This window comes from Scophthalmus maximus, chromosome 5, assembly GCF_022379125.1.
Source record: "Scophthalmus maximus strain ysfricsl-2021 chromosome 5, ASM2237912v1, whole genome shotgun sequence".
Taxonomy (NCBI): Eukaryota; Metazoa; Chordata; class Actinopteri; order Pleuronectiformes; family Scophthalmidae; genus Scophthalmus; species Scophthalmus maximus.
In genome coordinates this window covers 23,173,769-23,197,098 of record NC_061519.1, presented here as the reverse complement: position 1 = coordinate 23,197,098, position 23,330 = coordinate 23,173,769, and the positions used below count along the sequence as shown (strand labels likewise).

General features: G+C 45.1%; 1 protein-coding gene across 4 annotated transcripts in view; it reads left to right on the top strand.

Moving 5' to 3' along the window:
* Positions 1-22,116, top strand: part of ankrd12 (ankyrin repeat domain 12) — a 30,931-nt gene extending 8,815 nt beyond the window's left edge. Inside the window, exons 2-13 of one of the 4 annotated variants that reach the window (XM_035635754.2) lie at positions 7,801-7,914; positions 9,824-9,974; positions 11,498-11,569; positions 12,021-12,161; positions 13,116-13,319; positions 13,464-13,606; positions 13,725-13,872; positions 14,152-18,593; positions 19,299-19,397; positions 19,508-19,660; positions 19,756-19,851; positions 20,740-22,116. In XM_035635754.2, the coding sequence (XP_035491647.2) occupies positions 7,855-7,914; positions 9,824-9,974; positions 11,498-11,569; positions 12,021-12,161; positions 13,116-13,319; positions 13,464-13,606; positions 13,725-13,872; positions 14,152-18,593; positions 19,299-19,397; positions 19,508-19,660; positions 19,756-19,851; positions 20,740-20,925 (5,895 nt within the window). In that variant the 5' untranslated portion in view covers positions 7,801-7,854 and the 3' untranslated portion in view covers positions 20,926-22,116. The remainder of the gene's footprint in view (positions 1-7,800; positions 7,915-9,823; positions 9,975-11,497; positions 11,570-12,020; positions 12,162-13,115; positions 13,320-13,463; positions 13,607-13,724; positions 13,873-14,151; positions 18,594-19,298; positions 19,398-19,507; positions 19,661-19,755; positions 19,852-20,739) is intronic. The other 3 variants (XM_035635755.2, XM_035635756.2, XM_035635757.2) reach the window with 3 other exon arrangements.
* The last annotated feature ends 1,214 nt before the right edge of the window (positions 22,117-23,330 follow it).

Sequence of the window (23,330 nt, the reverse complement as noted above, 5' to 3'; positions counted from 1 at the left end):
AATCATCACTATTATGTTAAATAACGCCACTACAGAAGTTTTTAAAAGACACTCGTAAATGGGACAGATATGAATGTAAAAATATGGGACCTTTAAAATAATCATTGGTTGCAGCCATTAAAAATCATTAAAACTAAATTCACTAAATTGTCTGAGTAATGCAGCAGCAAAGGTGGGATGATCCTGTGTTTTTACTAAGAATACACAGTTTTATTGGAAAATTATCTTTTGGGTCAGTAAACCATTGTGCAAAGGGAGTATTGCTTTTTGTATTATTCATGTGCACAATAGGGAAGTCGTAGTTAACCTGCTGAGTGTGTTACCTTGACAGTATGACAGATAAAACCCCAGTAGGGAATACACCTAAATGAAACTCCATGACTGGAGTTCAAAGACTGTGTTTGCTCAGTGGTCCGCATGTTTCCTCCCAGTGTGGAGACGCCGTGTCAACCTTTACTCGCCGGCCCTTGCCACTGCTCTTCTCTGGCACCGCAAAGCTGTGGCTTTGGCGGCAGCCATGTGTCGGGCTCGTGATCGGATCGACATCTCATCAGGTCTAATGGGATTTGGCAGGTGTAGAAGGAGTCATGTCTTGAATGTCATAATGAAAATGGACACAACGTTTCCCCTCCTCTTGGTTCATTTTTCAGACTCTGGCTTGCTCATGTGGAAGCCGGTGGATGGGGATTCCTTGTGGTTGTGATACCTTGTGTGCTGCTGGCGTTTTGTTTTTGGGGTTTTGTCATGTGGGGGGGGTTCCTCCGTCTCTAGGAGCTTTAAACACTGCCACAACTTGTCCTCTGTTGACCGGAACAAAAAAAGGGGGTTGGTGTTGTTTGAAGGGAGAAAAATGGGCCCAAAGACGAGGAGGCAGTTTAACTAACTTGTACAAAATATAAGCATCAAAATATCTGTATTTTTGTGTCAGTACATCATGTTTGCATAATACTAAGAAAGTAACCAAAAACTTACCAAAAGGAGAAGCACGCCTGTCTTCTGCAGCGATCATGAATCAGATTTTCAATCCTCACTGCTTCTGTATTGGATACTGAGGTTTTCCTTGAAAGTTTGAGCAGCAACAGTTTCCCAGTGTTTGGTTCAGTCATGTGAGCTTTGACGCTGTGGTGGAAAAAGAACAAGATCCACGCCTAGGTCCTAACCTTTGCTCCAATCCCTCCCTCATTCCCTGCCCCCCCCCCCCCCCCCCCCCCCCCTCCTTTTTAACCCATAATCGGCAGTAAAGGCTTCATTGTTCTTGCCTGCTGCTTGGGTATCTGATCATTAACCTACATTCAGAGCGGTGGCGGTCGCCTTCTTAAGGCTCCCAGACCCTCGGACCAGTTTAATGGGCGTGTTTCATCGAGTCCCGGGGTTGAGCCTTCAACTGCTGCCAGTAAACTTAACCCGATTTACGCCTCTCGAATACAAACATTTGGATATTTTATGAGTGTTTTGATTTGTGTGCGAGCCGTGCCCTCAGCCATCTCCATTGTAAATTTAGGGCTACTCCGGTTTTTTATAGAAGCTTTTAAGTGATGGATGAGGCTGTGAAAGGGCTCAGCACTCAATATTACGTAATAATACACATTTGGTACACAAGGGTACATTATGTCTGGGTCTTACAACAGCTAAATACGTGGATTATTATGAATGTAGCTGGAAATTTTGGCGTTCGGTCAGTATTTTCTTTTACCAATCTAACAGGATTTGACCTTTTATCAATTAGTTTAGTAAAGTTAATAAACAGTTAAGGGGACAGAAAATGTATTTTGCCCACGTTCACAGGTAATGACTATTAAAATAACCAAGCTGACAGTTTTGCTATCCAGCATAATTAACAAAATCAGAACATTTAAGTAGCCCATGTCTTTCCTATGGGGAAGAAGTGGAACCAGATCACCGGCTGATTTATACAACACAACAACAACTGGAACGAAGGCCAGACACTCTGGTTGGAGGAGGCGTGTTTTGAATGTCTGGGGTCAGGGTAGAGAGAGGTGAACGGATGCCTGGAGGCATCCAGTGTCACTTGGTGTTTGTTTGTCCATGTTGAAATATGCCTCGAGTTCTGACAAACCAGTGACTGGAGGAGGAAGAGAACAGCACTCAGTTTGTGCTGAAAATGTTGCCCTTGAATTCAGTGCGCCGTTTGGTCAGAGAGGCCAAAGAGCACAATTGAATAAGGACCACATTTGTAGTTCATATTGTATCATGACTTTATTACATCACTTATTCATCCTGTATTTTATTTTAAGATCTTCGATATAATGTTGTGAAATTCCATTTATTTTCTTCTTAGTCACAGACCCAATGTTAATTTTATACATTATGAATTACCCGAACCAGCACATATGTATTTTCAATATATAGAATAAATTGAATGATTGATTTATCCTCAAAAAGGGGAACTGATCAATTTGATCATTATTTTAACAATAAATTGAAATACTGACATGTTGGGGAATAGAGGTTCTCTCTTGTTTTGTCAACGGGAAAATAATTGGACTGGACATTTCTAGGGCACATAACAGATTCAGTGAGGTGTGTGTGTGTGTTGGCAGCACATAATATAAACGTGCGAGTCTGTACCCTGTGTGTGAGAGATCACTGAAGATGGCTGGCTTTTTGCAGGTTATTGTTGCCTCCTCTGCCCGTCTCCTCTATGATCGGGGCCTTTGCGCATGGCTTTGTCCTGCTGCTCATTAGGGAGGAGGAGGAGGAGTTGAAGGTTTGGAGTAGATGCGCAGCTGAGAGGAGAGAGAGAGAGAGAGAGACCTCCCCCATCATTTAGCCTGACGCCATACAGGACCACAACCACGTGACCGGCTGTTTACTGTCGCAGCGAGCGTAGTGTGTCTCCTTGAGCGTGTGACAGGAAATTTGTTGGGAAAAACTGACTCCAGAATGATGTTAGATTTCAGATATTCTTGATGTATCAATTCAAAAGTGGTAACTTTGACCTTTTGGTGCATTCAGAGCTTGTTTTTCCAGTAGGTCCCTTTGTCTGAGCAGCCACATGTGAGACCACGGAGAAATCACATGCATGTGAGAGCCAGGCAGCGCTCTGACTCTGGAAGCTGTTGTGGGGTAACGCTGCAGCCTCTGCTGCTGCTGGTGGCGGCGGCAGCGGCAGTGGTGGTGTACCCAGCGTGTCGGGCTTGCTGCTATTCTTAGCATCCTTCCCTCCCTGTCCCATCCTGCAGTCACTGGATCAGGTTACTGTACCGCGTGTCTGCTCTTCGTCCCTCTCGGCTCCACCACCACCAGCAGCAGCAGCACATGCTTCACCCCACTTCACCACGCCAGCCCCCACCCCACTCCTCAAACCCCCAAACGCATATACTTATGCAAGGGCACACAACAGAAGCAGCCACTCTGCTGTCAGGGCCAACATGGTCCAGCACTACAGGGAATGATTGTTGTTGTTGTTAGCCAGGAACCAGTGGAGTTAAAGTGCAGGAACACCAGGTTATAAATAAATACAGAGACATCTGCTCCTCAGAAGGATGCAGCAATGCAGCCAGCACACTTGACTTAACTTAACTGACTGAAAATTTAAAACTATATTTTCCATCCCAAGTCACCCTAGTGTGGTGTCTTTAATTATCTGCTTTTCTCTAAAAACACTATGAAAAAAAATTCAAAACCCAAAATGAAGTCTGTTTGAAAAATGTACTCATCAATTGTCAAAATAGTCGGAGATTAGTTTTTATTTTAACCAACAATTCAAGTAATTTATCTGTTCAACCTCACTATTACATCGATTAGTTGATTGACAGTTACTGTTCTGATAATAGATTAGTTGTTTCAGTTGGATTTTTGGAAGAAAAAAAAGTTTTTAGCTTTTACGATGTAAGAATTCTTTCCTTTTTTGTTTTTATTTTAAATTAATTAATTTCATTGACTGAATACCTCTATGTTGTTTGGATAAATTAAGACATCTCTAGTCTAGATGTCACCTTGCGCTCTTGAAAACCCAAAAATGTCAGTATTTTCTGACATTTTTAATACAAGGTCATTATTCTATCAGTTGAGAATATAATTTGCAGATGAATCGATAATGAAAATAATAATTGGTGGCAGTCCTTGTATATTAAATTTTTTCTTTCCAGTGTCTTCCCCATGGCTGCTGAATTATTTACCACATCGCTGTTGCGTAGACGGAGGGAACCGACCGTCCCGACTGACTCTAGTTTCTTTATCTCTCTGTTGTGCATTTCTTCACCTTTTTACAGTTGTGAGTCTGCTTCATTGGAATTCAACGGGTTAGGTAATGGCTGTTATCACTCATTTTTCACTCTAAAGGATCCCGTGCCAAACTAATCTGGGTTTTAGTCTCTGTGAACGTTAGTAGTCATCGAGGCAGGGGGTTCGAGCGAGACTTGAAACAGCCCAAGGATAATGGCAGAGGCTTACGCGGCCCTGAGCTGCTCATGAAACGCAGTGAATGTGAATGCCGGTCTGGCGAGTGCCCAAATACCTCTGTAATTATAGTCACACCCTCCTCGCCTCGTCTCCGGGCCAGATTGGAGTCCTGTCAGCGATTGTTTTCTGGTCTGGTCCCGGGCCGTCCATACTGCTTTAATACCCTCGATACACCAGCCTCTTTACAGCACCGTGTTCACTGTGGGCTGCTCGGTGCTGCCTTTCAGCTGGCTGAATGACAATGCTGCTGCACACGCAGCTAACTGCTGACTAATGATGGACTTCTCTCCGGCCTCAGCTGTGCAGCAGGGCTGTGGGCTGCTGGAAAAAACGACACTTGTGAAGTGAACACAGTGCTGTTACTCGGGATCAGCAGAGGTTGTAAAACTATCCGAAGAAAGAAAATGTTTGAATTCCTTTTTTTATGGCTCTTATTCATGGTGATTAAGTGCAGAAAACATCTAATGAGATTAAATAATTTTAAAGGGTTGTAGTGTTTATATATATTTGAATCCCCAAAGCATGATAAATTGCATGGGTAGTCACTACATGAAAAATGGCAGGGCTTCAGGCATTTTAGAAGCAATCGCCGGAAGCAGTATGGTTTTTTGAGATGTCTATACATCCATCCATCCCATTCTCGTATACATAATCCCTCAGGAATGCCTTGAAGGTGATGAACTATTTAGGTTTTGGTGGTCAAAGGTCAAGGTCACTCACCTCCATCCCATTCTATTGAACGCAATATCCCCAGAAACGCCTGGAGGTCATTTCAAAATGTCTGGCATAGATAACTATTTGGACCACAGACTGTATATAAAAATGGACATAGTCACCGGGCCCGGAAAAATGAAGCCAATGCGGAAGTGACTTAAACCTATATTCTCTGGAATCACCAGCAGAGGGCGACTCCACTGGTAGCAAAAAGAAGTCTATGAGAAAATGACTCCACTTCACACTTGATTTATAACGTCAGTAAATATTTTCCTGGTCTCAATCTCATTTAGAGTAAAATAGATGATTAAGCACTGTATGTATTGGAGCGTGGATGCAGTGTGATTGACAGCTTGTACCGTCAAATCGGTGAATCAGTGGACGAGCTCTTAGCCAGACCTTCCCCACGATCTTACGCCTGGCTGCAAAAAAAAGAAAATGGCGCATGTCAAAATGCTAAGCTCGGAAGTTTCAAAACGGCAGTTCACAAACCAGTGGGTGATTTGGCTCTTGACTTCGACTCTGGGATGAACTGATTAGCATTTGGTGGTCACGGTCATTGTGACCCAACAAAACAAGTTTCAGGTCATAGCTCCAGAATTCATGTGCTAATTATGACACAATTCCACGCAAATGTCTTTTATAGGGTAAAAAAAATTATGCCATACGGGTCTGAGCAGAGAGATGGATGTTAACTGCAACTTAGCTGGTTGGCAGAAGCACACAACTTTGAGGCAGTAATTTCAGTTTCCCTAACAGAGCAGTCACTCTGTTTATGCTTCTGACTCGGAGCACATTAACTTCTTAAACTTGTAAGACTTGTGGCTTTGAAATAAATCCTCACAAGGCCACAAACTGGTCCATGTGAAAGTGATGAGTATGAAATGCCAGACGGTGCCTGCGATCACTATGACATCTTGTAATTGAAGACCTGTGGTCTGTTATGATCCATTAAGCCACGGTGGTGGTATGTTTTTCAGTTTTTGCTTCATACATGGGCCATGGATTAATTGTAGTTGTCATGGCGGTGTAATGTGTAACTGCTGATTGTGATGTTTATGGGACTGGCATGTTTGATTCTCCAGTTATAAGCTCCATATTTAGTTTTTACTCTGGTGACTGCTTGCAACATTACGTCTGTCCTTTTTGATCTTCTCTGTGATCAGCTGCCATTCACATTTGTGTTTTTATTTTTAATTTCCAAGGCACTGTTTACATCTTGGTTTGTTTAGCATGCCAACCCCATTGCTAACACTGCACATACAGTAGTGATCACTGTAGTAAATTCCTTTGAAAAAAACTGCAGCCACAGTTTTAAAAAATAAAATATCTTTAGGATTTATCTTTCACAGTAACATCATAGCACAATAATACGGTACATGTCGCCATTTACTTGTGAACATGAAACATTGCCAAATTGCAATCCAGAAAATTACCGAAAAATGACATCTTCGTCGGCGGTCTAAAAAACAATATTTGCCATTGCAGCGCAACACCTTGTTTAGGAGCGGTGAAGGAAAAGTGATTTCTGAGAAGAGAAAATTTGCAGTTTTATGTGGGTGAAACTAATAAACTAACTTTAAAGACGTGGTTTCAGATGTGTACCTAGATTTGCGTATTCGCCCCTGTCCGGCATCTGGCAGTATTTCAGCAGTATCGGGGGCATTTTCAAATTGGAACATCGGGTATCTTGTTCTCTTCAATGGCAACAGTAATATCTGTCACAATCACATGATGTCGACTTAAATTTCAATTAATCAAAGTAAGTCTTCACATATTTTTAAATTGGTTGAAAAACAATGGTTCAAAAGAAGCATTAGTGCCACTTCTCTTCTTGGTAGATATGAAGCTACAATATGAATTACAGTTAAGTTGGAATTGGATGACTGTTGAGTAAGGGGCTGTCCCCTTTGTTTTGGTGGCTGCGTAATAACTTGAAAGTTTCTTAATATAGAGTATACTGTGTGCGGGGGATTTAAAAAGGACAAAGAGATTCTATGTCGGTTGTTTAATCAGATATTATTCATGAGAGTGTATGTTTTTAAGAAGAAACAGAAGGGAAAGTTCATTGAAAATACTTGAGAAGAAGTTCTTATGACTGTAAATCTTATCGTGACAACTGACACATGCCATGATGTCGTCTTCATGCGCATGTTCAGCGCACGAGTGTTATACTTTCTCCAGCCCCCACTGCATATGTTACTACACTGACACGGACCACTTAAGAAGGGAGCTTGGTAACGCTGATGAGTGGGCCGGAGTGACAACATGAAGGGGTGGGGAGGTTTTCCTCTCAGAAACTCGGAGTCCCCAAAGTTGTGATTCATGCTGCCTTGTGTAGTTGTTTCCTGCTGTTGCTGGATGGAAATTTCAATAAAAAATCCCTGATTACTGATCCACTCAACCTACATCCTGAAACAAACACTTTGTAGCAGCACGGTTTGACACACTGTCACTCCTCTGGGGTCAAGTGACCTTTCTCAACTTGAAAGTTTAGCTTGTAAAGAGCCTGGAGGATTGTTATTTCTACTGTACCTGTATATTCAAAATGTCTCCCCGGTGTCTGGTGCACAACGCTACCTGTTTACAAGCTATCCACTCAGACTGCGATGTGGCAGAGTAGAACTCCTTCTTATGTCTGTTGTGTCGTCTTGTCTCCAGGTGCATGATGGCCCCACTGTGCTGTAGCTGTCGCAGCTAGTCAGGTGCTGCACCATGGCCAAACCTGGGAGTGACAGAGATGGAGCCATGGTGGATAAGCAGGCGGGGAAGAAGGTACGTGGGCACAAATGCACCGTAGCACTTAAAAGACTGTATCACACATCCTAGCTACACTATTCCCTGCCACTGCCTTTTGACAGCCATACACAGACATGTCAACACGGATGCTATCATGCTAGGCAAACATCAGATTAGACCTGTAACAGATAATCGATTAATCAATTAGTAATCGCCAACTATTTTGATAACGGATTAATCGGTTCGAGTTGTCAAAATTCTCTGATTTCAGCTTCTTAAATGTTAACACATTGTTAAGCTACCTCTACTAATTATCATTTCTCCACAAACGAGAGAGACATTTAACATCTGCTCTTACTTTAAAGCCTATCGTCCTCACTGTCCTGTACTTTCAACATCGCCAGACACTCTCCGGCTTCACACAGCTGGTACATTGCTTCACCGAGATCAAAGAAGCGCCACACTGCAGAAAATGTTCCTTCTGCCACAAATGTATTTTCCTGCACTTAAAAGTGCAGCTCTCTATAAGTAATGTCACCGAGAAAAAAGGGCTTTGTCTGCATATCAGAGTGCACGAGCCCAGTAACTGGAACTGAAAGACAGTCGTCTGATAACACGGATACTTCTGGTGTCGTTCTGTTGAAGCCTGATGCAGCGCTGTGCTGTCACTGTGGCGTACGACGCATAGTCACGCAGTGGAGTATTTTGTTTCTCACCACTTATACCAACATTGTAATAATTTCCTGTATATTTCAGATAGCCCATTTTAGCTAAAGTGAAAACAGAAGTCATGAGAATTGATCATCTTCTGTTCAATGAAGCCACAGCATTTGTGTCAGGCCTCAAACGTTAGCTTTATTTTCCATGTTTGTTTTTGTATTGTAAACATCAGAACGAAATTAGAGCTGCAATGCTCATTTTCATTTGGAGATGTGACGATTTGTTAATGAATCGATTGGTTCATTGAAGGACAAATGATCATTCACTATTTTTGCTAACGCTAACGTCCAGTTATAGCCCTTGGCTTCAACCAACAGGTAACAGGCTCTGTTATGGTTTGCCCACCAAATTTTGAACTGTTCGGACATTTCGACCAAATAAAAACTTTTTTTTCTTGCACTTAACGTTTTTCTTCATCTTCTTACCGTGAGAATCTAATCCATGCTTGGTTTTTTGAAGGTTAAAAAAATAGCTGCAATAGCAGAACAAATGCTTGGTGGTAATTGATGCGGCCCGCCATCTTGGTACCTCTGTTTACTTCCGTTATGTTGTCCTTTGGTGATTACAATGGTCCTGCTAAAAACTGGTGGAAACTCGGGCCGGTTCGTGGGACGACACCGAAGTTCAAAGAACCGGTTCAAGAAGCAGTTTCCTGTTAGTGATTCCAGCTTTTCTAGATGGAGGATTTTCTACATTTTCCAGTCCTATTTTTTAACATTGTTTTGGGAATGTGACTTGCACTACTGTGAAAATACTCACACCGCATCAAACATTGTACTGTTTTAAAAAAACATCTTTCTTTTCTATATTTTAATTTTGTATAAACTGAGAACCCTTATCCTTGCTGGGTTTTAAAAAAAACTTTTTTTATTCTTTACTTGGCAGAGACTCTGTCTTCTTGGGAATAATATTTCAGTGAGTCATGCAGACAAACCTGCTGCCTGCATGAATAACACAACATTTTAGAGACTATACACACCCCATAATATAATAATATGAACTTAATGTTATTGTCATGTTTTGGCAAATCTTCACTCAACTGAAATACTGCCCACATGCTAATCTCAACCCTTGTGCAGAGAGTTTTTCAAATGAGGCTGCCTCTGCCATGACCGTATTGTTTACATATACAGTACCACACACACACACACACACGGCCACACCTTTGCTGTATTCCATGTCTCATGTTTTTTTCTCATATTCTATTTCCTCGTTGTCTCAACAGAGCAAAGATAAGTTGTCCCCTTTCACCAAAACTCCAAAGCTGGACCGGAGTGAATTGCTGGGGAAGGAAGGGAAAGCCAAGTCTTCCATGAAGCGCAAGCTGTCCTTCACCACCAGTCCGCCCCGGACAGAGGAGCGAGACTCAGACACTGGTAAGGACTGTTGCTGCTCCCCCTTCCTCCTCCTCCTCCTCCTCTTCCAACAGCCATGCTGCTGGCTGGCTGCCATGTCCCCACAGTGCCCCCTGGTGGCCCGTCGTTGAATCATATCTTTACCGATTTGTCCATAAGTCAAAGGGTTCACAGTTGTTTGGCAATAAGATGCAAACCTGATCGTGCTGATGACGTTGTGGTCTGTTGCTTTGAATAACAAGAAATAAATCTTTTTTTTTTCTTCTTTTTTTTAATGAGACTGAGATCTGTGGGATTTTTCTAGATAGAGGAAAATAATTCCGCAGGTTGTTGTGTGAGGTTTGGCTGTTGGCATTTAAGGGAAAGAAATATTGGAGCCCCAGGCCGATTTGGGCTATTGATATTCTTTCCACGATCCCATGAAAAGTCAAAGTTCTTCAATAAATTCATCATACAAACAAGTGTTGTTTATGTATCCAAAGACGGATATGCTTCTTCCTTTGTACCTTTGTTGTCCAATACTATTAAAACACCTTATTACCCTTTAATTACCTGGACTGTAGCAGGCCGCCATTGTCTTTTGTATTCAGCCACAGTTTGATAAAAAAATTGGCTTGTCAACATAAGAAATGTCACCTACACAATACAGTATTTATTTGTTTTACATTAGAACAATTTGTTTTTGGAGATGAGAGTCACAGACTATGTGAGGAACGAACTAAAATGTTTTTATTTTGGACGTTTTTATGAAAATTGTTGACATAAATACAATTGCAGGCTTCTACTATAATACCTGGTCTTGTCTATGCAGTTGTAACTGGAGGTGGAATGACGACTGTGGTGATGTGCAAGATAAAAAAACTTCCATCGATGCTCAGCTTCACATTTGGAGACATAGTGTCTCAATCTTTACCTCCTGTGTAAATAGACGGTTCTGTCTCCGTCATTTAGTTAAATGTTCAACCGTGTGTTTACATCACATTCGAGACTCGAGAACAGTTGATTGTCATCGTCCTGTCGTAATTACAGTGAATTGAGCCCAGCGCTGCTTTTGACGGGCCGCACATTTGCCTTCATCTCCTCTGCAGAGCAAAAGCTCAATGTGATGATTTTCATTGTGTGGTCTCTCCTGGGCCATTCGAACAACAAGACACAAACCCCTTCATTTTGAATTTCACTTGAGCATAATTTATGTTGCACGTTTCAAACCTAAACAAGCAGGGAGAGGGCGGCTGTGCCTTTCCCTCAGGTCCTGTGTTGAGCAGCCGGGGAGGAAGAAGGGAAGCAAATGACTCCGCTGACCACCTCGAACTGGATCTCCTCCTCTGCTGTCTCCTGTGCTGCCATGACTCATAATCTGTGCGTGGAGTGAGAGTCTGCATTTGTTCCTGTCTGTGTTTGAGTACATGTGCGATGCGGAGGGTGGGTGAGAGAGAGAGAGAGAGAGAGAGAGCGCTAATGCAGTGCTTTCCCACCCTTCCGACTTCATCCCCACCCCTCCCTCCTCTCTCCCCCCTTCCCATCCTCTCTGCTTTGCACTGTAGATGACTCAGACCCAGGCCAGTCGAGTGAGACCTGGGGAGAGAGATTAGTGCCTCCCTGCAGGATATACGCAGGTAATCGCTGCAGCCCCCTCCGTCCTCCGCCCCCCTCTCCCGTGTCGTCCTCGAGTTACGTGACGTCACCCACTCTGCACTACTATGCTGCCGTGAACATGCACGCACACACACACAAGCACGTGTGGGTGTATTCGCCATGCATCTGCCCCCCACCCCTCGGTTAAAGCTCACGCATGTTTGTGTTTGGTCATAACTGACCGACGGAGACGGGGGGAGGGGTTGGGGCTGAGGAGAGCCGTCTGCACTTGGGCTGGCTTAAGAGAATGCAGTTTTTTTTTTTTATTCCGTCCCTATTTTTTCACCCTAATGCTTGTCATCTGTTCCTCTGCGTGTTGGACAGATACAAGGGGAGGAGGAAAACAATGTCACTCTCTTATGTATTGCTGTGAGTAATGAATGACCTTCTGTGGACTCTCCTCTAAAAATCTGTCCTTGTTTCTTCTTGCAGATAAAGATGGGCCAGACAAGAAGAAGGTGAAAAAGGAGGCTGGGGGCAAGAAGTCCCAGGCTCCCAACCTTTTGTTTGGGTATCCGCTGTCAGAGCGCAAACAGATGGCTCTCCTTATGCAGATGACTGCCAACAGTCCAGGTTCGTTTGCCTGTCCTCCTTTAAACCACATCCTCAAACATGGCTCGGAGCAAAATCCGCTGTCGGATGAGTCATGTTTTTTTTTTTTGCTCTGTTAATATTTCAAGGTTGTTAGAGAAGAAGGGCAAATGGGTGATATTTTCTAATGCTATTTACGAGTGCGCTTTAAGACGAGAATGCATCAGCACAGACACGAGTGATTACAGGGAGGGCATTCGTTTTTTTTTATTAACAACGATGTCATTGAGCCTCATCAGAGAGGAACAGTCTGAGAGTAATGGACACTTTGACTTTTTTTTGTACTCTGTGTTTATCAGGGTGGAAATGGGTTTTGTGTTTCCCGTCTTTGTCAGCACCAGTCATCTGCGTATCACGCAACAGATGTCTGCTGTTTATCCAGCTTTAGACATCTGAGCCTTTCCCACATCGTCAATCCTTTTGGTCCGTCTTTGCCACGGTTTCCTCGTCTTTCTTGCAGACGTTTGAACCGTCTCCTCCCCTGTTTGTGTGTTATTATTGTGTCAGCTCCATAACTCCACTGGTCTAATAGTGCGGTTTTGCAGATACATATTGACCCAAATGCAGAGTTGATAAGCAGTTTGGTATTCGATCTTCTTATCTAACTCGGCAAGAAGGCAAATAAGCACATTTCCCACAATGTTGAACTTCTCCCTTTTTTTAATTAATGCCTACAGAAACACATCGATACATGCATAAAACTGGTCCTATGGCTAGCTGGTTAGCATGCTAACTTCAATGGAAGAAAAGAAGTGATAGAAATGGAAGCAAAACCAGAGTCAACATTGCTTGTTGCTCTTGAGAGTAAACGTATGAAGTGCATTGCCGAACACTTGAGTTTTAATTGACTAATCTGGTGCTTTGCTTTGGTGCCTGGTTAGTTTTTGCATTAAGCATCAATTTAAGTTCTCCTCTCTCTCTGCCCCGTGCCCCCAGACTCTACGCCCAGCCACCCCTCTCAAACGACCCCTGTGCAGAAAAAGGTCCCCAGCAGCGCCTCGTCCCGACAGAAGGACAAGGTCAACAAGAGGAACGAGCGAGGGGAGACGCCCCTTCACATGGCCGCCATCCGTGGAGACGCCAAGCAAGTTAAAGAGCTCATTAGCCTGGGGGCTGATGTCAACGTCAAAGACTTTGCAGGTATGTTGTCACAGGGAAGTCGGAATGAATATCTCCTCTGGAGATAACCGACGTTCTGTGGTGGGTTTTTTAATGTCTAGTTAAATTTTTTACCATCTGCCTGATCTCCTTAAACAACCTGTGATCGTTCTTTGCTCTCACCAGGTTGGACTCCTCTCCACGAAGCCTGTAATCTCGGTTACTACGACGTGGCCAAGGTCTTAATAGCTGCGGGTGCAGAGGTGAACACGCAGGGTCTGGATGACGACACGCCACTTCACGATGCGTCCAGCAGTGGGCATAAAGACGTAAGGGCTTAAACTGTAGGATTGTCCTGCCACAAAAAATGTGATGTTTGTCTTTACAATTCTTTTTTACCCCCCATAGAGATTGTCATCATCAATTTGTGTGTTATTTTTTGTGTAGATTGTGAAGCTGCTGCTGTGTCACGGAGGAAACGCCTTCCAGGCCAACAAGCGCGGCGAGCGGCCGGTCGACGTGGCCGACTCCCAGGAGCTGGAGCAGCTACTAAAGGGAGAGGTTCCACTGTCGGCCCCGGACGACAGCTCTTCAGGTTTGCACAGAACGCTCTCTCCGCTACACCGCGCAGCATGATGTGCATATTTTCTCACTATAGATGAACCAGATGGGGTTTTTAAAAATAAAATGTCAGCAGTGTGTAAAGAGCTTAACCCAAGGACCAATATTCAGTCTTGGTGTTGGCAGCTTTATATGCACCACTCAAGATGTCACAATCAGTTTGACATATTTGGTTTTTCCACATAGACTAAAATCTTAAATAACTGTGAAATTTCAATTTATGATCTTAAAATTCGTTCTTTCCTCTCAACAGAGTCCGAAGACCCACCATCGGTGAATCCTTCTAGTGTCGATGACGTCATGGAAGACTCGGACACTGAGAAGGACTCGGACGGCAAACCGGCCACGAAGGCTTCCTCGTCCGTGACGGGGCTGGACGAGTACGAGTTCAAGGACGAGGAAGAGGAGGAGGATCTCAGCAAAGCCCTGAACGAAAGACACATCCTCCGGCGGGACCTACGGCAGCGGGAGAAAGAGGATGGAGATAGGAATCACGTGGCCGCAAAGCAGAGCGGTAAGGGGGATTCCTCCTCCAAGTCGAAAAAGCAGAAGACCGCTCGCGTCCAATGCAGTTCGGATACATCCAGCGACGAAATGGAAAGCCTCCCGGAAAAGAAGAACTCGCCCACCTGCTCTCAGAGCTCGGAGAGCCTGAAGGTGGACACGAGATCCAAGAAGGACAGTGCCGAGCAGAAGGACAAGGGTAAAGTCAAGAGGAAGAGTAAGAGCCAGAATAAAAACAAGGAAAACCAAGAGGACGGTAAAGAGAACAGTAAAACGTTGGTCCTCTCCCTCGCGACCGTGTCGGAGAGCACAGAGAAGGGTCGCGAGGAAGACTCCTTCAAGATGTCCTTCAGTCCCAAAGACGACTCGTCCGTCCACCTCTTCCACTTGTCGTCTATCAAATCTCCCAAAGTGAACCACAGCCTGACAGATAAACAGACGCCGCTCAAACAAGAAAATACTAAGACGTGCGTGTCCATCAGCGACGCCTCTTGTCCGGTGGACGGCGTCAAGTTCAACCACTACGCAGACGCAGACTACTGCACCGAAGGCTCCAGCACCAAGGGGTGCAAGCACAAAGAGAAGAGCAAGCATCAACAGAAAGAGTCGAGCGTCGACGGCGACGACGGTCACTCGAGCCCGTACAAAGACGGCAGCATAGGAAACAGCATGGACGGCTCTGAAGGTGCCTTACGGAAGACCGACTTAGACGTCAAGGTAGTGAAGAAGCATAAACTCAAACACAAGGAGAAAGACAAACACAGGAGGGAGTATGAGGCGGAGCGGAGCCGCCACAGGCAGAAGGAGGCCAGGAAAGACAGCCACAGGAATTTGGAATTTGACAGGGAGTTCTGGAAAGAGAACTTTTTCAAAAGCGATGAGACGGACGAACAGCTGCCAGTGAAAAGGGAAGGTGAAGACACCGGCTCGCTGCAGAAGACCTCCGACTCCCCCGCTGTCAAAGAAGAGAGAAACGCAAAGGAGAAACACTCCAGCAGTAAAGAGAAGAGGCCGAGAGAGGAGCGAGACAAAGCCGTGAAAAGAGAGCGGAAGGAGGCTGCGGCCAGCAAAGAGGAGAAGGTAAAGGATTCAAAGCTGAGCGAGCGTGACGAGAGGGCGGACGGCCACGGCTCAGGGCGGATTCCTGAGGAGTCGCTGCAGAGCAGCAGCGTGAAAGACGAGACGGAGGAGAAACCCATAAGTGGGATCACAGCTGATCAGGAACAGCTGGAGCCTTCTGAAAAGGGCTCACGCGAAAAAACTGACAAGAGGCTCCTGGGAAGGGAGAGGGAGTCCGAAAAAATGGAAAAGAGGCATCCTGACAAGGAAAAAAAGTTGAAAGCGGAACACTCGGACAGAGCCGAAGCACAGAATTCCGTGGATCGTTGGAAGGATAAAGAAAGAACAGGAGTTCCTTCCCACTCGCCCGGAGATAAAAGCTACAAAGAGAATGAGAAACTGAAATCTCTATCGACGATAAAAAAGCATGACGACGGACGAAAAAATAAAGATAAGTTTGATAAACGCTCCGACCGGGAGAGGCAGGACAGAGAGTACAGCGCCGGGGACCACAGAGAAAAGGATCGCACAAACTCGGACAAGAGAGGAAAACCTCTGGAGAAGACCACTGATCATAAATCCGATCGCTCCAAAGAAAAAGACTGTGACCGGAAGAAGAGGGATAAAGTAAAAGATGGGGCTCTCTCCTCGAGCTCCAATCTGAAATCACTCTTAGAGGAGAAGAAGAGCTACCTGTCGGAGAGCGGCAAGTCCTTATCTACGAAATCCAAGGAGGAGGTCGTGAGGACGCCGGAGAAGGATCGCGAGCGCAGAGACCGCGACAGGGACTCGGAGAGACACCGGGACAAAGAGCGGCACAAAGAGCGCTCCCAGCAGGCCAAGGTCAACAAGGTCAAACCCGGCGAAATGGACGCGGACAAGGCCAAGTCGAAAGCCTCGCCGGCCACGCGAGACGCCAAGCCGAAAGAGAAGAGGCTGGTGAACGATGACCTGATGCAGACCAGCTTTGAGCGCATGCTCAGCCTGAAGGACCAGGAGATTGAGCAGTGGCACCGGAAACACCTTGAGAAGATCAAACAGAAAGAGCGAGAGAGACTCAAACAGCGACCTCCGGCAGAGGCTGGGAAGCCCAGGCCCAAAGACAGAACGAAGGCCGACCCGAGTTTGAGTAAAGAGCTCATGCGCTCGAAAAGCTCCGAAGTGTCTGACGTCCATGGCCGAGATAAACCCCCGAAGGACGCCGCCGGCCCTCGCACGGTGTCGCTCGACGGCAAAAGTCTGCCCTCCATCGGCGCGAAGGTCATGTCGGCGGTGGAGAATTGTCTGACCAGATCGCCCCGACCGGAGAGCGAACGCTGTGGCCTCATGTCCAGGTCCGTGTCCCTGGTCTCTGTCGCCAGCTCGGAGGATTCGTGCCAGGCAACGACGCTGACGCTGACGCCCAGACACGGCGAGTACGACTCCGACATGAACCTGGAAGCCTCCGACTCTCAACCCGCGTTCCTCCAGTCTTCCCTCGTCATCCAGGCCACCAGATCGCCGTCTGTTCACGATAAGGAGTGCAACAGTCTTCCAGATGTGCTGCAGAGCAGTCGGACGCCGCTGTCCGGCAGACACGAATCCCCCTACCTCAGGGCCATCCTGGACGAGGACGCAAACTCCTCGTCGACCGAAGGTCAAGCCGTCGAACATCTGCCAAAACCCAGTCTGCCCTCCGAGGAGGCGAAGACGAGCGAGGCCTCGGCAGAGACGGAGGAGAGAGAAAATAGTCAACAATACGTGAATTCAGTGGCTGATTCATTCGTGGAGAGAGACGCGAGAGAGACTCCTTGCTGCTTGACACCACAAATGTCAAACAAGGATCCTCTGAATAAAAACCTGCATCTACATTCTACCAGCCTCTCGCAGTGTAGTGGCTCTCAAACTGGCTCAACGGAGCAGAAAACTCTTCCCTCTGACTCTTCTACGGCGAAGGAAGTCCAGTGTCTGACGGAACATTCACAGACAGAATGTAGCAGCGATCATCCTGATCCACCGTCGGTACCTGCAGCTTCTGTATCCGCTGAAACATCGGCACTGGCAAACACCCAGCAGAGAGAACCACTCCTGTCCTCTGGTGCGGAGACCCAGCAGCAAACAGAACCCGGCAGCACCGCACAGGTTTCTGACGACAGAGAGAAAGTTCACGAGAGCACCACTGACGGACCAGAACCAGAGAGCATGGAAATCGTTCCCGAAGGCTTCAGAACAGAAGGGACAGAAAGTCCTGTGCCGTCCACCAGCTCTCACATTCCCAGCTCCGCCGCCGCCACAGGGGAGTCTCTGCCGGGTTTCATCGGGACGAACACCGAGTCTAAATATTCTCAAGAGGACATGGAGATAAACGACCACGACTGTACCAAATCAAAACCTTCCAGCGGCGCCGCGAGCCCGCGTGTCGATGTTCAATCGGAGAGAAGAAACAGCGTGCCGTGTGCGAGCCCTGTACAGAAGTCAGAAGAGACGGCCGACGTCCCACAGAACAACAACGGCGTCGCTGCTGGTGTTTCTGCTACAGACGAACAATCGCCAGCTGAGAGCAGCGAGGCCTCGTCCGAATCCAGAGCAGAGTGCTTGTCCGAGCCGATGGAGGTGACGCCGGCCGACGAGAAGCCCGAGTCGTCTTCGTCCGGTGAAGAGCAGAGTCAAAGCTCCATCCAGTCGGGATCTCAGTCCGACGTCAGCAGCAGCAGCTCGGGCAGCTCGTCGCCACAGTCAGGAGACCGGGAGTCGGATTCCTCGGGGGCAAAGATCAAGGTTCGATCGTCCGACGAGGAGGCGGACGTCCACGTCGCCCACCCACGCAAGAGAAAGATGCCCAAGATGTCGACCTCCTCGCAGCCGTGCTCCGCGTCCCCGCAGGAGAAGGAGCGGGGCCAGCAGCAGCAGCAGCAGCATCAGTCTCTGGCTGCGATCGTGGACTCGGTGAAGCTGGAGGAGATCCAACCGTACCAGACGGAGCGAGCCAACCCGTACTACGAGTTCCTGCACATCCGGAGGAAGATCGAGGAGAAGCGCAAAGTGCTGTGCAGCGTCACCCCGCAGCCGCCGCAGTATTACGACGAATACGTGACCTTCAACGGATCCTACCTCCTAGACGGGAACCCGCTCAGCAAGCTCTGTATACCCACTGTGAGTCTCAACATCTTTTGAAATTCTTGTTTGGATGGTTAATGAACCAAAACGACCTACTCTTCTCTCATGCTGTTAAATTTTAGTTTTATTTCACATATAGACAATATAAGACACAAAAAGAACATGTGTGGCTGCGGCAGAAGCTGTGAAAACCACACCCGCAGAAACATTCAAATATTAGAATACAAAATACAAATAATAATAATCAAAACAATCAAATAAATCTGTCTGGCAAAGACGAGGGAAACATTTTCAAAAAAGAAAGAAAACAAAACTGCAAATCACGATTCAGTTGATTTTTTTTTATTTTAGGACGATCTTCCAATTAAACATTAATTCAAATCATTTCAATATTTTAACATGAACAGCTTTTTTTAGTTCTGAATCAGGATCTCAAGTATTTGGATCAAAGCTTTTTAAGATAAGATATAAAATCTGTCGGCTGCAGCTTTTCTCTCAAGAAATTAGCAATTTTTGAGTTTTAGTCGTTTAAAACTTATACTACTTTAAGAACAACAGCTCTGCATGTTGCCAACATGACTCCCGGCCTTTTGTTTTGAGTCACTCGATGCCATAAGACGTTGTTTACACAGTTTTGAGTTCATGTTCAGTTATAGAAAAGTTCCTCGCAGTGACTCATCATCTCGACATCAGACTCCAGTGTCAATAAAGTGTTTTGAACTGTTTCCCATCACCGTGCAGATAACTCCGCCTCCGTCGTTACCTGAGCAGCTGAAGGAGATGTTCAAACAACAAGAAGTCGTCCGCATGAAGCTGAGACTACAACACAGCATCGAGAGGGTAAGACCCTTTTGTCTTTAAAGATCTACCATGTCGTGATTAGTCGATAACCCTTTTATATATATTCATATTTGGAATGTTGATTTTGTCTTTTTATGTTCGTCTCTCAGGAAAAGCTGATTGTGTCCAACGAGCAGGAAGTCTTGCGAGTCCATTACCGGGCGGCGAGAACACTGGCCAATCAGACGCTGCCTTTCAGTGCCTGTACAGTTCTACTGGATGCTGAAGTGTACAACATGCCCCAGGATGTCCAGGTCAGTCATGTGGGTCACACTCCTTTTATTTACTTTTACATGAAGTTTTAATGTGTAGAAGCCACAGTGTCTAATGAGTGTGTGTGTGTGTTTTTGGTTCACAGAACGAAGATGGTAAGACGTCGGTGAGAGATCGATTCAACGCCCGACAGTTTATGTCCTGGTTACAAGATGTTGACGACAAGTTTGATAAACTGAAGGTAAAAAAACCCTGCTGTTATGTTTTCCTCTGCTCCTTTTCCATATATTTAATATGTTCTTCAAAGTTGACCAGTGAATGCCAAACCAAGTTTTCAGATTCAGATCAATTATTAGATTAGTCGATTATTTTGTGAGTAAGTGTTTAAAGGTTCAGTGAGAAGGATTTAGTGAAATCTGGAGGTGAGGTTACATTTTGCAACCGACTGAATGCCCCTGAACCTCAACCTCCACTACCAAGTGTGTAGGTGAACCTGCGGTGACTTTCAGGTAAAAAAACATGAAAGTTCCTCTTAAGAACCAGTGTTTGATTTGTCCTTTCTGGGCTACTGTAAAATGACGGTGCAACATGGCTGACTTCTCGGAAAGAGAACCGTCTCCTAATGTAGATTCTGGACATGGATCATTTTTGTTTTAAACCACCATTTAAAAAGAAAAAAGGAAAAAGTGGAGCATATAAATGTAGCATTAGTTTATACAAACATAATTATTAATATTATGTTCAATTCCTGCTGATGGAGCCTCCGAAATCTGACGCACTGGACCTAATAAGTCATATCTCAATCAGAACTGCCAAAACAACTGGTGACTATTTCATTTTCTGCATGACCTTCAGTTAAAAAAAATTCACATCTGTGATCGGCCAATTTCACCTGATTAAAATTGGCCCCTCTGTTAACAATAACTATGAGAGTCAGTTCGGGGTGAGGATTGTTTTTACAGGTCAAAAGATCAGTTTGACTTTGAGTGACAAGCAGTTCGGACAATTATGATTCTGTTAAAACCACAAAACATTTACGTTTGTTTCTCTTTCCTCAACCAGTTCTTTCTTAGAAATGCACATTCGTGATCTGAGTGAGATCTTCTGGTTTGTTTCCCCCCCTCCACAGACATGTCTTCTGATGAGGCAGCAGCACGAGGCGGCGGCCCTGAACGCCGTGCAGCGTCTGGAGTGGCAGCTCAAACTGCAGGAGCTGGACCCGGCCACCTACAAGTCCACCAGCATCTTCGAGATCCCCGAGTTCTACATCCCACTGGTGGAGGTCAACGACGACTTCGACCTCACCCCGATATGAACGAACCTGTAGGAGCGGGGGCATTACTTTGCCAAAGCGGCGACGGCGGCGGCGGCCATATCGCACGGCACACACACAAAAGGCGGCAAGCCCACACATTCAAGGACGAGGAAGGAAAAAATGTGAAAGCACTTAGAATGTGGCGGTAAAACAAAACAAAGGAGCACTTAGGAAAAGAGACGATGTTACTCCAGAGCTCTTGAGAGTCCAAAAGGGGGGGGGCGTGGCCTGACCAGGAGGAAGAAGGGAGGGGGGGAGGGGGTCCTGGCCACAGATGAAGCCCAGGGAGCAGAGACCAAATGCTGGGCCAGGAGCTGCAGCAAGAAGCGTCGGTGTGGATGACGACGACCTGCTGCCGCTCCTCATCATCACGCAGCTGAAAGATTTCAGTTGTTCTTCAAAGTGCGTGTTCATACTTTGTGTACAGATTGTGCTCTTAATTTTTTTAACTTATTTTATACATAAGGAAAAATGTGCATTTTGTAAATAGCCATGTAATTATTGTTTCAAACTTGTAAAAAACAAAAAAGAATAGATATTTTGATTGTAAAACTCGTTCCGTCTCCTGTTTTAATGGACCAAAGTTGGTTTTTATATCGCGTGTCCTCTTCTCGTCCGTGACGTTATCGTTCTTCTTCTTCTTCTTCTCGTTGTCGTTGGCTTAAAAAAACTTTTAAGCATGTGTTTCTTGGCTTTTCGTTGTGTTTTTTGGCTTTTCGTTGCCGTCTTTTCTTCCTTCCCTCATCTGGAGTTCCGATGCCACAGCTGGTGTTTTTTGACTTTGGCAATTAAATGCTGTGCATGCGTTGCGTTATTTGTACTTTTTCTCCCCTGAAGAGCTGTTCTGTGGACTAAATTGTGAGGTTTACTGAAGTGTGTTCCAGCTTCTTTTTCTTTTTGCGCCATCGTGTTCTGTCCTTTTTTCCTTTGCGGCCTCACTCCTCACGTGTGTCGTCCGTCGTGTCTCGCGCACACTAAAGTCCGTCGTGGCTTCCGAGGAGGAAAGAAAAAAACAAACAAACATACTTTTACAGTTTCAATGTGAGATCACAACAAATCCTATTTTTTCAACATAATGCCTTTTTGAACGATAGTTCTAAAAAAATGTCTATTTTAATATTTACTTGTTACATGACCTGTACATATTTGTAATATATAATTGAATAAATTTTATTTGTTGTGAAATTAAAACGCTCTGGTTTTTGGGGGTCATTTATAAGGAAAGTAGATAATAAGTTGATCGATCAGCTAGTCGAGTGGCAATAGGGCATCAGTTTTGATAGTTGATGTGACTTGTTAAGTAGTCAAGCAAATATTCACAGATTCCAGTTTCTCTGGATTTATCTGTAAACTAAATATTTTTTTCATAGTTGGTCGGACACGGTGACTGATTCAATCCCATCACCCTAGTTTGAGACATTTTTCCTTATTTTTAATAATTTTAAATAATAAAATAAACCATTAAAACACTGACAGAAATATTAGATGTAGATCATAAATCAACTTTGAGCAAGGAAAACATGTAAAAGGCATTTTTACTTTTCTCAACCATGTGATAAACTTAATTTGTATTTAAAAAAATAATTGAATTGCAGCTTTACAAAAAAATTACAAATGATTTCTTGCAGATTTGGACCAACTACACTGCTCAGTCTCTTGAAGCACTACCATTGTCAACCAGCAGATGTCGCCGGACACAACCACCCAACAGTGCAAACATTGTGCTAACTGCCCTGATGCACTAGTGTAAGTAGTGTTATGATTTTTCTTTATTAATCCAGCTCCATGTGCACACAAACTTTGGCAGGGCAGCAACATCAGTCAGTCGGTCGAATGAGAAGTGACTGATGGAGAGTTTGTCTTGGGACGGATGCACTTAAGGTAAAGATGTTTATTGCCCAGATGATATGACAAAAGGAAAACAAAACTTTAGAATGTTACTTTTGACATTTTGGATTCAACATCACGTCTGATACAATACAGGTCAAATGTAGCAGTGGAATTGAGGTAATTATTCTTAGTATAATTAATAATACACTTGGGAGGATTTCAGCTCTGCTCCATTTACTTCATAGCACAGGTCCTTTTTTTTTTACTTTAAAACTTCCCCTATGAAATAAAATAAAGTGATCTCATACACAACAGTATGTAAAGTCAATAACTCCACATGTGAATGATGTCATTTTGCCGCGCAAGGGCGCCAGTTATTTAACCTTTCATACTTTTAAGTACCTTTTGCTGCAAATACTTGGCTAACCGAGACTTCTCAAGAGTGCCCGCCTCGATCTGAAGGTGTTTTCCGCTCCTCCTCGCTCCTCCTGCTGCCGAGCGACCTTCCCTGCCGAGCGGGCTGGAAGTGGGGGGGGGGGGGGAACTGTTGTGGCTTTGTGGCGAGCTCCTGCGAG